Below are 16,612 nucleotides of genomic sequence, written 5' to 3'. Positions count from 1 at the left end.
AGGACTCCGCCGGTTCCCGCAGCCTCGGATACAAGCCATGAGGGAAGGCCACCCGCGCAGCATGGCTACACGCACTAGGTACTTAGCTCTCGATCATTCAGTGTCACCTGAAGGAATGAGCAAAGCCGGGAGCAATCCCGCACAGAGGCGGGAGGGGGAATACTCCCGCCCAAATAAGCCAGTCTGTATACTGAAGGACCTTTTACTGTACCTGACGAGGTATGAGCGAAAGATCTGATCAGAGATACGACAGCTCACTGATACAGTATGGCGAGCAGCATGCTCCTGTACTGTATCACTATTAGCCGCTGCCTACTCACCAACTACTGTCATACCACGTGCGTAGCCGGCAGTTGGTGGAAAGGGAATAGTATACAGCAGGCCTGGTCACTATCAGCCGCTGCCTACCCACCAACTACCAGCAGGGCACGTGCGTAGGCTACTGTTGATGAACAGGAACACTGTTGCAGCCGGCCATACCTCCTTGGAAACCTACCTTCGGCTATAAATACCCCAAATGGTATGATCATCTAAACACATTACATTATCACATTATCATCATAATATACCTGATATCTGCTCTAGCAATCTCTTAATATACATTTATATTTAAAGAGCAATCTAGTCTGATTCTCACGCCGGAGGGTGGTCACAAGGAGGAACCCCCCCCCCCCCTTCTCAGTGACGAGCTCACGGTGTCTGTTTTGCAGGTTATCAGAAGAACCATCTTCCAAGGGTCTAACCCCTCGTGGGAAACATCTATCTAACCCCCAGGTTACCAGTAATCTGTCCGGGGTCCGGTTAGTGTTTCTTCATAATCATACTTTTTTGCATTTATATATTGGTTGGGTTTAGTTGATGCACGTTTACATATATTGTCATATTGATATATGTAGGGGTATGGTACTAAAACCCGGTTCTACGACCCTAAATCTATTATGTTTGGCCTATTTTATCGCATGGACTAATACAATGTTATTGGGCCGAGGGGGTTTTGTGGAGGTAACCCTAACTGGGCTAGGCCCATTAGGGTACCATGATGGTGGCCATGAGACTCTATATAAGGAGGTCTCCACCTCCTTATCACGGGGTCATGCTCAGTAGGAGCCACCACCACTTTTTGTGTCTGTGAACAAGAAATCCTCAGGATATCTTAGCAGTCACCTCCACTCCCCCGAAACCATTGCAGGTCTCAACGTTGCAGGTCACGGGCGCAGCCGCAGAAGAAGAAGATCAAGACGTGGTTCGTTCATCTCGAAAATCCGTGGAAACATCGTCATGGATCAGGTAAGATTCATTTCGTGCTTCGACATTGGCGCCATCCGTGGGACCGCAACGAACTGCCCTTCGATTTTCATCTCGCCTGTCAGATCTCTCCCAAGAAAAACACAGATTTGGAAGTTTACAGAAAAAGGCTTCAAAGCTTGTTCTATTAAAGCTCAAAAAGATCCATAGATCTAAAAAGAGGCTTCCAGATCTGGGCAAGAAGGAAAATCCGTGATTCGAATGATCAGATCTCCGAATCTGTGAATCTGTGATTCAGGATCTCCGAATCTGTGATGGTTTTAAATCTGCTACGGGCTTCAGATCTGTCCAGATCTGATTTACAGATCTAGGTCTAGATTACAAACCTGGATTTTAGGTCTAAAGTTGCAGATCTGACTCTTAAATTGCAGATCCAGAAGTTACTAGACTTCCGCCGCCATGTACGCACGCCCGGGGGTTCTCACTCCGCAGCCGTGCATGTGCCGCCGCGGAAACCACCATCTGGGTTTTGCGCAAGAGACCTCCGCCATGCACACGCACTTGCGAGTCACCACTCTATCGCCGTGCATGCGCGCATCAGGCTACGCACCAAAACTTCAAGGTTGGGAATCCTCCTAATTTCCCATATGGCTACGCGCCAAACTTCAAGGTTGGGAATCCTCCTAATATCCCATATGGCTACGCGCCAAACTTCAAGGTTGAGAATCCTCCTAATATCCCATATGGCTACGCGCCAAGGTTGGGAATCCTCCTAATATCCCATATGGCTACGCGCCAAGGTTGGGAATCCTCCTAATATCCCATATGGCTACGCGCCAAACTTCAAGGATGGGAATCCTCCTAATATCCCTTATGGCTACGCGCCAAACTGCAAGGTTGGGAATCCTCCTAATATCCCATATGGCTACGCGCCAAGGTTGGGAATCCTCCTAATATCCCATATGGCTACGCGCCAAACTTCAAGGTTGGGAATCCTCATAATATCCCATATGGCTACGCGCCAAACTTAAGGGTTGGGAATCCTCATACCATATGTTCACGCATCACATATGCTCACGCATATTACACATGCTTACGCATCACATGCTTACGCATCACATGCTCGCACATGTCACAGTCTACACGCACGCGCACGCAACATCTGCGCGTGGCGCATAACATAAAACCAAAGTCTACGCGCACGCGCATGCAACATCTGCACGTGGCGCGTGACATAAAGTAGCTCGTAAGCCGCCTCACGCGCAAGCTCCACTATTATCACAGCTCATAAGACGCCTCGCGCGCAAGCTGTTATTATTCTTACAGCCCGTAAGTCGCCTCACGCGCAGGCTTTATTACTTTCACAGCTCGTAAGTCGCCTCACGCGCAAGCTGTTATTATTCTTACAGCCCGTAAGTCGCCTCACGCGCAGGCTTTATTATTCACAGCTCATAAGACGCCTCGCGCGCAAGCTGTTATTATTCTTACAGCCCGTAAGTCGCCTCACGCGCAGGCTTTATTATTCACAGCTCATAAGACGCCTCGCGCGCAAGCTGTTATTATTCTTACAGCCCGTAAGTCGCCTCACGCGCAGGCTTTATTATTCACAGCTCATAAGACGCCTCGCGCGCAAGCTGGTATTATTCTTACAGCCCGTAAGTCGCCTCACGCGCAGGCTTTATTACTTTCACAGCTCGTAAGTCGCCTCACGCGCCAGCTGTTATTATTCTTACAGCCCGTAAGTCGCCTCACGCGCAGGCTTTATTACTTTCACAGCTCGTAAGTCGCCTCACGCGCCAGCTGTTATTATTCTTACAGCCCGTAAGTCGCCTCACGCGCAGGCTTTATTATTCACAGCTCATAAGACGCCTCGCGCGCAAGCTGTTATTATTCTTACAGCCCGTAAGTCGCCTCACGCGCATGCTTTATTATTCACAGCTCATAAGACGCCTCGCGCGCAAGCTGTTATTATTCTACAAGCTCGTAAGTCGCCTCGCGCGCCAGCTTCTTTATTATTACAGCTCGTAAGTCGCCTCGCGCGCAGGCTTTACTATTCTCAGCTCGTAAGTCGCCATGCGCGCAGGCTCTCATTATTCTACAAGCTCGTAAGTCGCCTCGCGCGCCAGCTTCTTTATTATTACAGCTCGTAAGTCGCCATGCGCGCAGGCTCTCATTATTCTACAAGCTCGTAAGTCGCCTCGCGCGCCAGCTTCTTTATTATTACAGCTCGTAAGTCGCCTCGCGCGCCAGCTTCTTTATTATTACAGCTCGTAAGTCGCCTCGCGCGCCAGCTTCTTTACTATTCTTAGCTCGTAAGTCGCCATGCGCGCAGGCTCTCATTATTCTGCAAGCTCGTAAGTCGCCTCGCGCGCCAGCTTCTTTATTATTACAGCTCGTAAGTCGCCTCGCGCGCAGGCTTTACTATTCTCAGCTCGTAAGTCGCCATGCGCGCAGGCTCTCATTATTCTACAAGCTCGTAAGTCGCCTCCCGCGCCAGCTTAATTATTATTCTCAAAGCTCATAAGTCGCCTCTCGCGCAGGCTCTATTATTATAGCTCGTAAGTGGCTTCTCGCGCCAGCTTCATTATTATTTTAGCTCGTAAGTCGCCTCTCGCGCCAGCTTCATTATTATTTTAGCTCGTAAGTCGCCTCTCGCGCCAGCTTCATTATTATTTTAGCTCGTAAGTCGCTTCTCGCGCTAGCTTCATTATTATTACAGCTCATAAGTCGCCATGCGCGCAAGCTTCGTTATTATTATAGCTCGTAAGTCGCCTCACGCGCAAGCTTCATTATTATTATAGCTCGTAAGTCGCCTCGCGCGCAGGCTTTTATTACAACATGTCACCATCATGAAGAAAACCTCTCAAAACTCAAAAGACAATAAAGACAAGGCCAAAGAAAAGGGGAAAAAATCGCCTCACACCTTATAAAGTCCAGCGCTCCACCTAGACGCTTGCGCGCCCAGGAGCAACACTGGACTTGGGGGGCTTGTAGGGGTATGGTACTAAAACCCGGTTCTACGACCCTAAATCTATTATGTTTGGCCTATTTTATCGCATGGACTAATACAATGTTATTGGGCCGAGGGGGTTTTGTGGAGGTAACCCTAACTGGGCTAGGCCCATTAGGGTACCATGATGGTGGCCATGAGACTCTATATAAGGAGGTCTCCACCTCCTTATCATGGGGTCATGCTCAGTAGGAGCCACCACCACTTTTTGTGTCTGTGAACAAGAAATCCTCAGGATATCTTAGCAGTCACCTCCACTCCCCCGAAACCATTGCAGGTCTCAACGTTGCAGGTCACGGGCGCAGCCGCAGAAGAAGAAGATCAAGACGTGGTTCGTTCATCTCGAAAATCCGTGGAAACATCGTCATGGATCAGGTAAGATTCATTTCGTGCTTCGACAATATATATTATTTTCGTTTTGCAAAGGGAAAGAAAAACTTATTTTCTATCTGTGGTCAAAAGCGTAGCGTAAGAAAGATAATGGATCATAAATATAATACTTATATGTAACATCATATACCTAAAATAAAAATAACAAATCTTAAAGAGTCAGTTCGGTATATAAGGCCAGTTCCAAGCTCCCGACCATAGAGTTAACTGCAAAACAGTAAAATCTAAACCATATATATTTCAACCCGGCCAATTTGCTTCGGTTTAGATGTTCGATCTATAACAACTATGCATGGAATCTCATATTTTCATCGTGTTATACAATATTAAAATGTCTTTATTTAAAATTTTAGTTTGATACCAAGGATAAAGGATACAAAATCGTCTAACAATTTAACATGTTATATTAACGTCATCTGATATGTGTTTTAACTGCTCAAAGTTACACCTATTAAATCCATCTAATACTCTATTGTGGAGATCGAATCGTTAACCATTAGGACAAAAGAGGCCAGCCGGTCGCCAGCCCAAAGCCCTTTGAAACTTAACAATAATAGTCAGACTGGAATATTGGATGAGAAATATTATCTTCCAATTTTTATTTTATAAACTAAAAACTAATCAAATATTTAAAAAACATCATTTTTGTGTATTTTTTGACAAGTTTGATACAAATGAAATCATATACATGTACCAAATACAAACAGTTTTAACTGTAATTTTATCTATGAACCAAAAGATGAAAATAAGCTTATATAAATTCAAGTATAAAATCTGCTTTTAACTTAAAACAAGATACAAAATCCTAATACTCATTAAAATGAATAGCACCCACTTTCCAAACAATGTAAGTTGTTGTAAACATTATGGTGCTGATGACAACAACAGAAGTGATAATAAGAAACACATCCCAACCAACCGGTAACTCAAAGGTCAAACCTTTTTTCGGCATTCCTCGTTTACTGTCATCCAACATGTTTGTCGGTGCTTCTGGAAGCCCGGATCTCTTCTTCCCTGTAATTCTATCGGTTTCCCTCAACGCTTCTAGCACTTTGCTCCCAAGTTCTGGTTTCTTATCGGTTTTTGGTTCTGACTCACGGTTACGAACCCTTGCTGCCTTTAGTTTCTCGCGTGCAGTTAATTTCAATCGTTTTGGAGAACTGTTTGTGTCTGCATTCAATGTATCTTGTTTCGGTTCAGAAAGGTTGGCTTCAGAAGCAGGTGACGGTTGACTATTATCTGAAGTTTTGTCACTGGTTTCTGTTGTAACGCGGTCACTGTTTGCAACCAAAAGAGGCTTTACACTTCTTAAAAGTGTTGGTTTACTGAAAACAAGGGTTTTAGAACGGGTCGGAAAATGCTTGGGATTCAGTATTGGAACTCCTATGAACACTCGTGGGGCGGTTTGATGGTTAGCCTGTGTACAGTTTTCAAATGTTACATCATCAAAACTGTCTTCAACATTAGATAAGTGAACTCATGATCTTTGATAACTTATCAAATCTCTACATTAATTTGGATTGTGATACTTACTGCCTGAATGTTAATATTCAAAAAAGCTGTGTTTTCAATAGATTGTGCATGTGTATAGGCATGTAAACGAACATAAACAGTTGACAGAACAAAAATTTGTATTCACGTTCGTTCGTTTTAAAAAAACGAATATGTTTGTGCTCGGTTATGTTCATTTGTTAAAAATCTAAGCGAGCATAATTAACAAACACAAATAAACATACTTCACTTAACGAATAATATTTAATTATTTTCTATTATTTTTAAACGAACAAAGCAGGCGTTAATGTTCGTTCCTCATGTGTTGGAGATTTGGAATTCAATTCAAAAGCAACCATGATTTTCAAGCAGTTCAGAAATCATTTAATCAGATTCACAATCAAACATGATAAACAGTTGAATCAGTACCAACACCTGTTGAGCTAACTTACAACTACTCAAATTAACTGTACAGTTACTCGTTCTAAAATAAATGAAATTTAAACTGTAGATATCAAATTAAACGAGGAGATAATAGAGAAGAAGATGAAGATACCGTGGAAGTGAAGCCGACGAGTGAATTAAACGAAATAACCATTGGATTAGATTTCAATTATTCACGTTCCAACCATTAATAAAATTATTAAGATTGGGGAGAATAACAGTGGAAATGAATCTGTGGCGCTAAAGTGTTCCACCCACACCCTTACTATGTAGCTAACAGATTATAATTTGTTATTTCCACTTCTTCACAATATTGTCCTTGTATTTTTACTTACTTACTTTTTTGGTCTACAAGATACATATATGATTGTGATCGATTATCCACGATCCGGTTAAGATACCAAAACTGGTTATTTTTTATTCGATGAATGTCCGTATCAGCGATAACGTGTTGGGTGATTTGGAAATAAAGGAACGGTTTTTATTTTTGATAGTTTCCCCTTTACGGTGTGTCCAAAAGTGGTAAATGATATCAAATCGGCCTTCTTTTGTTGTGTGAAGCATAGAAGCAAACGCTCGAGCTTGGATTGGGGTAAATGGTATAAGTTTAATTTTGTGAATTTTACTTTATAAGTTGGTTCATGTTTGGTTTGTGTTTTGTGCTTTTCTTTCCTTGTATGTTTCAGGCTTCTTGCTTCTTGTAAGTGGTCCTCTTTTGTTTTTTTAACGCTATCGGCCTTTCAAAGACTAAGATAAAATTGTTGCAACAAAACCGATGTTTAGATAGTAAGTATAAAAGGTATGTAACTATCTCTCTCTTGCATTTATGGTTTAAACTTTAAATAGGAGTAATGTATGATGCTTTCAAAGTAATCAATGTTAACAATTTTCTACATTACATATTTGTTTTTGTTTGTATCAATTCTGGTTAGATTTATAAAAAAGAAGCTATGAAGATGACAAAAGTCCCTTAATTTAGCAAATTAAAATGATAAAAATCATAGTCAAATTACAGGAAGTCAATTATACCTTTTTAATTACTCTAAGATGACTACACATTGCAATTGAAGGTTGTCTGTTATTCGAATTGGTATTAAAGAAACCAAAATTCGAACCAAACAAATCCTAAATTTGTTTTTTGTTTTTTAATTTTCAAATTGAATCATCATTCTAAATTCTAACCAAAATTCTTATTTGTTTCAATTTTCAAAAAATAAATTTCAAATAAACTGTGAAGCACCCTATTAACTCCTTTATCACAATGAAATGTAACATGTGTTAAAAGTTAGTACTTTCATCAAGTCAAGTATTCAACCATGTTTTTTTAAACATATGTTCTTTTAAGACCTCCTGGCATACACATGCATACCCTATACAGGCGTATATCATCAAAACACATCACAATATCACATCAGTAGGGTATTTTAACCCGTGTGGAAACATCAACTCGCATTTACCACCTAAAAGAAGTGACTTTGGGCATCCTTGTCTTTATCTTTCATGATCTTAAAGTTCACGGGTTTAAAATTGGTTTAATCGCAGCTTTAAAATCTTCGTAAAACCTCTGCTCTGAATACCTACTAGCCCGTTTTCTTGCAGCTGCAGCCATCTCATGCTTCTCGGATTCTGACATCCTTAAAATCTTCAAAATTGTGTCTGCATATTCTTCAACAGTTTGGGCGAGAAACCCGGTTTCCTTCCCTTCTTCTGGTAACACGATGTCCATCTTAGGTCCAGCTGAATTATGAGCTGTAAACAATTTAAACATGTCATTTAGCCCAAATAGGTAATAATAAAAGTAATCCAGCATGGTTTGTTTAGTTACCGATGGGTATGGCTCCTGCAGCCATGTACTCTACAACACTAATGCCAAAATGTTCATCTATCATTGAATGAATCCCTGCTGTCGCATCCCCCAATAGCTTTACTAACTCCCTGCATTGAAAACAAAGTCAAAAGCTTGTTGACTGATATGGTGGTATGAGAATAGCATTATTTTGATCCATTTACTTATGAACTGTTGCCTGTTGGTGGTAGGCCTGTAAGCAAACTGAACGTTCAGTGAACTTTTTCTGAATAATTTGGTGGAAAGTTCGCTTATTTATTGAACGAAAGAACATGAACACATGTCCCGTTCGTTCATTTACATTCATGAACGTCCATTACATTCGTTTATGTTTGTTAATTTACTTCATTTAAGTTTGTTTACTTACATTCGTTTATGTTTATTCATTTACATTCGCATATGTGTGTTCATTTACGTTCGTTCGTTTATGTTCATTCAACACATCACCTCAATCAAACTTAAGATTTAAGAACCAATCCTTGGATAATTGAGTAACAAAATAAATAAACGAACAAGAGCGAGTTTATTTTCATTCGGGTAAAATTAAAGAAGCAAGCATGAACAAGCCCCACTCGTGTTCGTTTACAAAGGGGTCAAATCAGAGAAACTAGCTAAAATGGGAACGGGTCAAATGGCTCAAATATGTTAAGATTCGCCCAAAGTCTACTTTTAAAGCGTACACTTATTAGATAGTGTCATTTAAAAACTTAGATTATTAAAATAACATCATTAGTAATCATAAACATGTTTTTAGTTTCAAGAGCGGGACCATTACAACCCGTACTAAAAACTGATATGTTTAAAACCCAGACCCATTAAAGCAATTACCCAAGCCTCTAATATAGCATTATATATATATATAAAGTAAAGTGAGACAAACCTGTAGCTCACATTCTTATGAAACTCTACATCATCTTCAACCTTAAGTTCAACAGCTAAATCTTTAAGATTCTGCAATCTTGCTTCATCACCATCGTTTCTACAACTACCAACGAATTGGAGTTTGGGTCTAGAAACATCTGAACCTATTTTACTGATGGATAGAGCAAAAGCCTGAAGCTGAAGAGTATGCGCCTGACATACAATTTTTAAATAACCTAAAATGAGAAACCGGTTCTTAAAGATTTCACAAGGCAACAAATTTATAAGGTCTTTATGCAAAATGCACACCTTCTCTGGTCGAAATTGAGCCACTGAAATGATTATGGGTGGTGTTGCTTTTCTTTCAAGTGGAAGTGCCTGTTAAGTTCACAATTGGCTATGAAGCTTCTTTATTATGTTATGAACAAAACCATGTTTTTTTACAGCAGAAGTTAGTGGAAGTTAGTAAAGAATACAAAGCAAACCTGCAATCCGGTTGTATCACAAGGAGGATAAACTCGTTTAATTCGATTTGGAATTCCCCAAAGCTTCTCAATATGCGAATGTGTCCATGAAGAATTTACCATAGCAAGATTTGCACAAGAGCCAACAAATCCATACATCCAACTAAAAATTGTGTAATAAACGAGTTTGAGCCGTGATAGCAAAGCACTGTCACAACAAGTACTGTTTCAGTCTTTCATACTAGATTAGCTATAACAAAAAAAACAAAAAATCAAAGAAATATGCAACAAACCTGTTAGCAACAAAGGCGTCATTATTATACATGGAACTCTGTGAATGGACTCGTGAGAGCATATCTAAGCTTATTGTGGGATAATGTGTGTAGCAAATAACCTTACACACGAAAAGCCGAGCAAGTGGATAAGTAAATGCATATCCACTTGTATCCAAATAATATAATGGAGCAAATTTGGTCAAAGCTTCCCATGAAAGGTAGATTGAACCGAGACTTTGACCAATCATAGTGAAACGAGGATATGTTTTTTCTTCTATCCATTTCCTTTTGTGTAAATGCACAACCTGATATAAACATTGTACAGAAATCATAAACTTTACTTAGCAGATTAGGCAAAACAGCTTCAACAAATTAGGATTGTAAAATCAGATACGACAAAATTAGGAGTGTAAATGAACCCAACGCTCAGCGGACTTCGTTTATGTTCATTTGTTTAATAAACGAACAAACATGACCATGGAATTTCGTTTAATTAACTAAATGAACGACCACGAACAGAGGCCATGTCCGTTTGCGTGTGAACGTACGATAATGATAATGCGTTCATTTATGGCTGTTTATGTTCGTTAATGTTTATTCATCAAAAGTTTTAATATTGTTAATTACTTTTGTAATCTTATCAAATAGATTTAAGCAAATTATTAACTATAAAACAAAGATACCTATGACTATGAGTATTATGTGATTAATTCAGATGTAAATTAACATATGAATATGAATGTTAAGAAAAAACACCAACACAAAATTGGTAGCCAAATCAAATAAAACATTGTTTGTGTTCATTTGTGTTTGTGAACCATTACACCAACAAAAAAATTCGTTTCGTTAAGTGTTCGTAAACCATTCGCGTATCCGATAAAAGCTTAAACAAACTTACATGAACAAGACGACCTTGTTCGATTCCGTTCATTTACAGCCCTAATCACAATCATACAAGTGTAGGTTAACTTATACTCCCTTCGTCCCATTATAAGTGTCCTAGTTTGATTTTTCAAGTCTTTCTTCTTTAACTTTGACCGACTATATTTTTGTTTGTGTTATATAATACTTGATGTAAAATATATGAATGGATTGGGTTTTAAATGTATTTTACATTGATATAATTTTCATCAAGTATTATATGACACGAACAAAAATATTTACGGTCAAGTTTGCAAAAAAAAAGACTTGAAAAGTCAAACTAGGACACTTATAATGGGACGGAGGCAGTACCACATATTGCACAAAATTTCATCTTAAACTTTGTGATTCAGCAACTAGTGTTTACAACACTTAAAATTTCACTTATCAGACTACAATATGACGCCCTGCTTGCGGTGCGCGCATATAATGTATATATGTGTGAACCCTCAGGTGGGCAAAAGTAAAATTGCACTAATTTTGACATTATTTTACTAATCTCATGAAAATAACGTTAAAAGTGGCGGAAGGTTAATCAGGCATCATGTGGTGGCGTTGATAGCCGAAAGACAAGGGCACATGCACCAATCAGCCGGTGTCCCGATGATTGAGTGCTATGTGCCTTATGTCCAAGGCTTGATGCAAAACTACTATCGAGCCGGGGGTCTCACCGGAAGCAGTCTCTATATCCCTATGGGATAGAGGTAAGGCTGTCTACATCTTACCCTCCTCAGACCCTACCATAGCATTGCTATTGGTGGGATATACTGAGTACGATGATGATGATGATGATGATGAGACTACAATAGTAACATCAGATCCATCACAATCAATAAACAAAATACAAATGCACGTTAACTCATCACATATTCATATCATTTCACCTAATTTCAATACCTAGGGTTTACAAATTACAACAGTTGAAATTATACCTTGGGAGGTGAAATTAGGTTAACACCGAACCGATCAACGGCACGACGGAGTAGACTGTCAGGCGAAGCATCATGATCGCCGTTGTAGATAACACAGTCGAGATCTGGCCGTTGTTCTTGAACAGCTTTAACCGCACACCATAAGACTCGCTCGCCACCGCCTCCGTCGTTAATGTACGGGTGGAATAACCCTACGGCTTTGTTTTTGTTGGTCCGGCCGTAGGATAGGAGTAAGTAGAAGTGTGTTGCTAAGGACATCATTGCGGAGACTAGTAGTATTCGTATGGCGGTTATAATCCACATGTTGAGTAGCTGTGTAATGTTGCAGGTTTGATTGTTCAAAGTGTTGCAGATGAAAGAGGGAGACTTTTGATCATGCGTGCTTTTGACTCTTTGTAAAGTTCACTTTAAATCGACGAAGAATCGACACGAATTCGATCGGTACTGAGTTACGGAAACGAAAGTAAAGAAAACAAAATCGTCCCCGTCAAAATACAACAAATTAGTATATCTAAACGGATAAAAAAGCCCAAGAACTGACTCGAATTCGGCTGGAATTATTGGACTGTATCGCCGATAACAAAAACCCGCGCTTTGCAGTGGAGAATCGACACGAATTCGGTCGGTAACGACGGAATTGCAACTAAATCGTAAACATATAATTCGATCGTTATCGATGGTACAGATACTAAACCGTAGGCTAAAAAGATTAAACAAAAAAAATGAAGTGTCAGCATGGGAATGGTGTCACGTAGACCAATCAAATCCACCGTGACACCGTCGTATGGGTTTTAAATATATATAGTAGGTCAAACTCTATCTTTTACTTGAGGTATTTACAACAATCGTTTTTCATGTTTTAGCTTCTGCATTATACAGGCGGTGTTGTTTTACCCTAATCTCGTTAATTTGTTTGGTTATGATCATGTGAGTTGCACATGAGAACAATATGATCATTTTACTCTTGTTTATAAATAAGCTTAGGATAGATTATGTAACTATTAAGTAGTAGGTTAAATTGTTAAATATGAAATGTCGTAATTCTGTAGGTAGATGTACATGTGTTTAACTGTTTACATAGTTTTAATTGTGTACAAATTCTGAAAGTAGATGTAAATAGCCAAATAACATTCCACAACTTTTATACATTTTGAGAGGTGTATAAAAGCTTAAGTGTTTGGAAAACAATAATAAAGGGATCACTTATAAATATGTGATCACTTGCATCCAACTAGCTAAAAAATAAAAACATACTGAAAGTCTGAAATCAGATTAAAGAATTCACTGAAAGATAGTCGGCCCGATTCGAGAGGGGCTGATCTCTGATTACAAAGAAAACACTGCAAATCAAAAACAAGAACATCCAAAGTACCAATACTAAAAACAAAGATAAATAACTGCTCCGCTAGTCACGAACTGGGTAAGGATTGCGTGGGATACTTATCGCATGCTCTTGACTTCTTTGTTGATCAACAGAATACTGCTGCACATTTCCTTTGACTGATTCGGGTCTCTGTCAAGGTAAAACAGCTACAAGTTAGAAACAAAGACGTACATGCTGCTTCGTCGATCACAGGAAAACACTGATAATAAAAAACATGAACATCCAAGTACTGATGCTGAAAACAAGGATAAATAACTGCTCTACTAATCAGGAACTCAGTAACTGGTTAAGGATTTATACTTATCAGTTATCATATGCGCTTCAAGAGCTTGACTTCTCTGTTGATCAACAGATCACAGCTGCATATAGGACTATGCATGGTTCGGTTTGGTTCAGTTTTGGTCAAATACGAAACAAAAACTTGAATTTTTGAAAACCTTTCGGTTTTGGTTTTCGGTATAAAATAATGAATTTTGGCCTAAATCTTATGTTAATTAAAGCTTAATTGATTATAATACATTTGGTCTAAAATATTTGAGTTACATGTTTATTAAATTCTTATTAATTACTTAAAATAAGAAAAAAAGTTTAAAAATAAATGTATTATAAATTCTGTTTTTTCACCCGTTTGTTACATGCAAAACCAAACCTTTTACAAAAACATAAAACCAAGTTTTTTTCGGTTTCATGCGCACCCCTATTTGCATATTTCCTTTGACTAATTGGGGTCTCTATGAACTGTTCATTTTTTCATCTAGAAAATACTATTTACCATCATTTAAAAACAATATTCACATACATGAACATAATCAGACTAAGAACCAAGAATTGACAAACAGTTAAAAACTACATAACCCAATTGTAAAGGCATATGACCCTATGCCACATGATATACTTGTAAGTATTTATACAAGTTGAAAAAACATATAAGAGCAATGAATACATAAGAGAAACCGATTTTAGTCCGTATAAGCATAATTAACTATTAAGTAAAAGTAGCTTTGTGTTAGATGATCTATAAGCAACTATTAAAAATAAAATGATTCATAAAGATAAGTTGCAATTCGTTCACGTTTAACTAATGAGTAACAGCAAACCTCTAGTGAGCCAGGGGCACTTCGAATCAACGCCAGCCATTTCTCGGATGGATCACATATGTTGTAGATTACCTGACTGTTTGATAAACTGGCCATTCTATCAAACGTCTTTACAGGTTCAGAATCACCTACACCGAAGGAACAGAACACCGAGTTGTTCAGCTGATGTGGCAAAACTCAAAAAACAAAAAGAAAGCAATGTACCTTCAACTAACCAATGATACACCGACGTCTCGGTTACCATGCACAACATCTTAGGGGCAACCCACTTCCAAAAGATAACCTAGAGAATGAAATGTGATCAAATGTAAATGTTGCAGATAATTAAAATGTTAAGTTATAAAACACAGTCACCTGCTCAGGCATGTTATGAGATTTCACTTTGCCTTTCGTCTCGACACTATATAGCATTACGTAATCCATAGTACTCTCAGGGAGTTGAACTTCAAGAAAAACACATCATAAATTAGCTATATGCAGAAACTAATGTATTTCTAAATGTTCAAATTGCAGGCAGCCAAAGACCAGGGCATGTTTACCAGAAGGTTCAACATTTGTGACACGACATGAGCCTAACATGAAATACGCGTGTTTAGGTTTGGTATAAACATGTTCGAGTCAGTTTTTAGGGTTGAACCCATTTAGCTAAACAGGTCGGGTTCGGGGGTTGACCTGTTTAACACATATATTTTTAATTTATTAAATTGAATGGTTATATATGCCTAAAACTAAAATGGAAATTGACATAAGGTTTGCAATTAATATCTAATTGTTTTTATATAAGTTTTTTTATTTTTTCTGTTGTAAAAATGTAACTTTGAAGTATTAATATGTGAAAACAAAAAAGAAAACTATAAAACTTTCGGGTTAAACGGGTTGTGTTCGGGTTCACGTGTCTAACACGATCTTCATATTCAGGTTTGTGCCAAACTTTTGGGTTTAAGTCGGGTTGGACCCACAAACACAACCCGTTCAACACCTAATAAACAATAAGTTGTACCTTTTAAAGCGAAAAGCTTTAAATTGGGATTCAGTAGTGCTGAAGTAGCATCGATTGGCTTCCTCAATGGCTGCATTGGCATATCAATAATCACACACTGTTCTGAGGTGATGTTTCACAAACACAAATAAACAAGGAATTTCGTCTGATTAACTAAATGAACGAACATGAACATAGGCCATGTTCGTTCACTTGTGTTCATCATCGTTCGATACTATTAGTTTATGTTCGCCATGTTTGTTCATTAAAGGTTTTTAATACGGAGTACTTTTTAATGACTTTTCTACTCTTATCATATATAGATTTAAACAAAATTATTAACTATAAAACAATAATATATATATATACACGAGTATTATGTGATTGTTTTATACGTAAAATTAACATATGAATATGAATGTTAATTAAAATACTTACACGACTACATAAACTTGGTAGCTGGACCCTACCGTTGACACTTGACAATCACTGTTTCGGTTAGCCAAATCAAATAAAACATGTGTTTGTGTTCGTTCGTTTGTGTTTGTGAACTTATACCTTTATTGAACGAACACGAACAAGAAATTCCGTTCAGTTAGTTGTTCGTGAACCGTTCTCTTGCCCGATAAAAGCTTAACATACGAACATGAACAAGGCCTTGTTGTTTGTTCATGTATCCTAATTCCACTTCAATCACAAACCTTAAAAGTTGCGAAAACAAGTGTGTACGATAAACCTTGTGTAGAGATTTACGTACCGTGCGTGCTTGGTTCATGCTGAGTAGATCAAAACGAAGATGTAGTGGTGTTTAGAATTGCGTATTTATAACTTATTGATGAAGTTAAATGACTAACTTCGGAGGGTGAGTTAAGACTTGGGAGAATGTGCATGGTCTCAAGTTCTATACTAATCTCAACCGGGTTTTACTATAGCGGCCTTCACACGGTGGGTTTTCCCCAAAACATAAGTTAATTGACTTGGGCTACCTAGCGTTGTCTGCAATCACGGACGTATGAGGTTGTCTTTTGCCATTAAATTATCCTGGGTAACTGGGATTTTTTTTCTTGGCCGTTCAAATAAAAAGCCAGAATCCGGCCTTTGTGGTTTTAAAGAGTGCCTAAGAGTTAAAGTCTTCAAATGAGTGTGAAATACGAGAGTAATAAAGGGTTAAAAAATGTCTCTGTTATTGAAATCTCAAATTATCGTCTATTGACTCTCTTAACCACCTAAAGGTTGGTGTGTATATTGACTACTGAGCAAGGTCGGCCCTTGG

At 38.6% G+C, this 16,612-nt stretch overlaps 2 protein-coding genes across 2 annotated transcripts; both read right to left on the bottom strand.

The window, feature by feature from the left end:
* Positions 1-5,375: 5,375 nt before the first annotated feature.
* Positions 5,376-6,840, bottom strand: LOC143629181 (uncharacterized). The gene is made up of 2 exons (XM_077098522.1): positions 6,693-6,840; positions 5,376-6,062 (listed from the first exon to the last, which is right to left on the bottom strand). Exons 1-2 carry the CDS (start codon positions 6,732-6,734, stop codon positions 5,451-5,453), a joined length of 654 nt encoding a protein of 217 aa, XP_076954637.1. The 5' UTR covers positions 6,735-6,840; the 3' UTR covers positions 5,376-5,450.
* Positions 6,841-7,822: 982 nt separating this feature from the next.
* LOC143629261 (GDP-Man:Man(3)GlcNAc(2)-PP-Dol alpha-1,2-mannosyltransferase-like) lies at positions 7,823-12,236 on the bottom strand. The gene is made up of 7 exons (XM_077098577.1): positions 11,880-12,236; positions 10,045-10,331; positions 9,773-9,959; positions 9,597-9,665; positions 9,307-9,500; positions 8,406-8,515; positions 7,823-8,329 (listed from the first exon to the last, which is right to left on the bottom strand). The coding sequence occupies exons 1-7, from the start codon at positions 12,180-12,182 to the stop codon at positions 8,094-8,096; spliced, it is 1,386 nt and encodes a 461-aa protein (XP_076954692.1). The 5' UTR covers positions 12,183-12,236; the 3' UTR covers positions 7,823-8,093.
* Between the last annotated feature and the right edge of the window lie 4,376 nt (positions 12,237-16,612).

The sequence above is a fragment of the Bidens hawaiensis genome, unplaced genomic scaffold (assembly GCF_021521415.1).
Source record: "Bidens hawaiensis isolate Kalapana, Puna unplaced genomic scaffold, B.hawaiensis_p1.1 tig00005179_1, whole genome shotgun sequence".
In the NCBI taxonomy this organism is placed as follows: domain Eukaryota; kingdom Viridiplantae; phylum Streptophyta; class Magnoliopsida; order Asterales; family Asteraceae; genus Bidens; species Bidens hawaiensis.
This window is presented reverse-complemented; position numbering and strand designations above follow the sequence as displayed.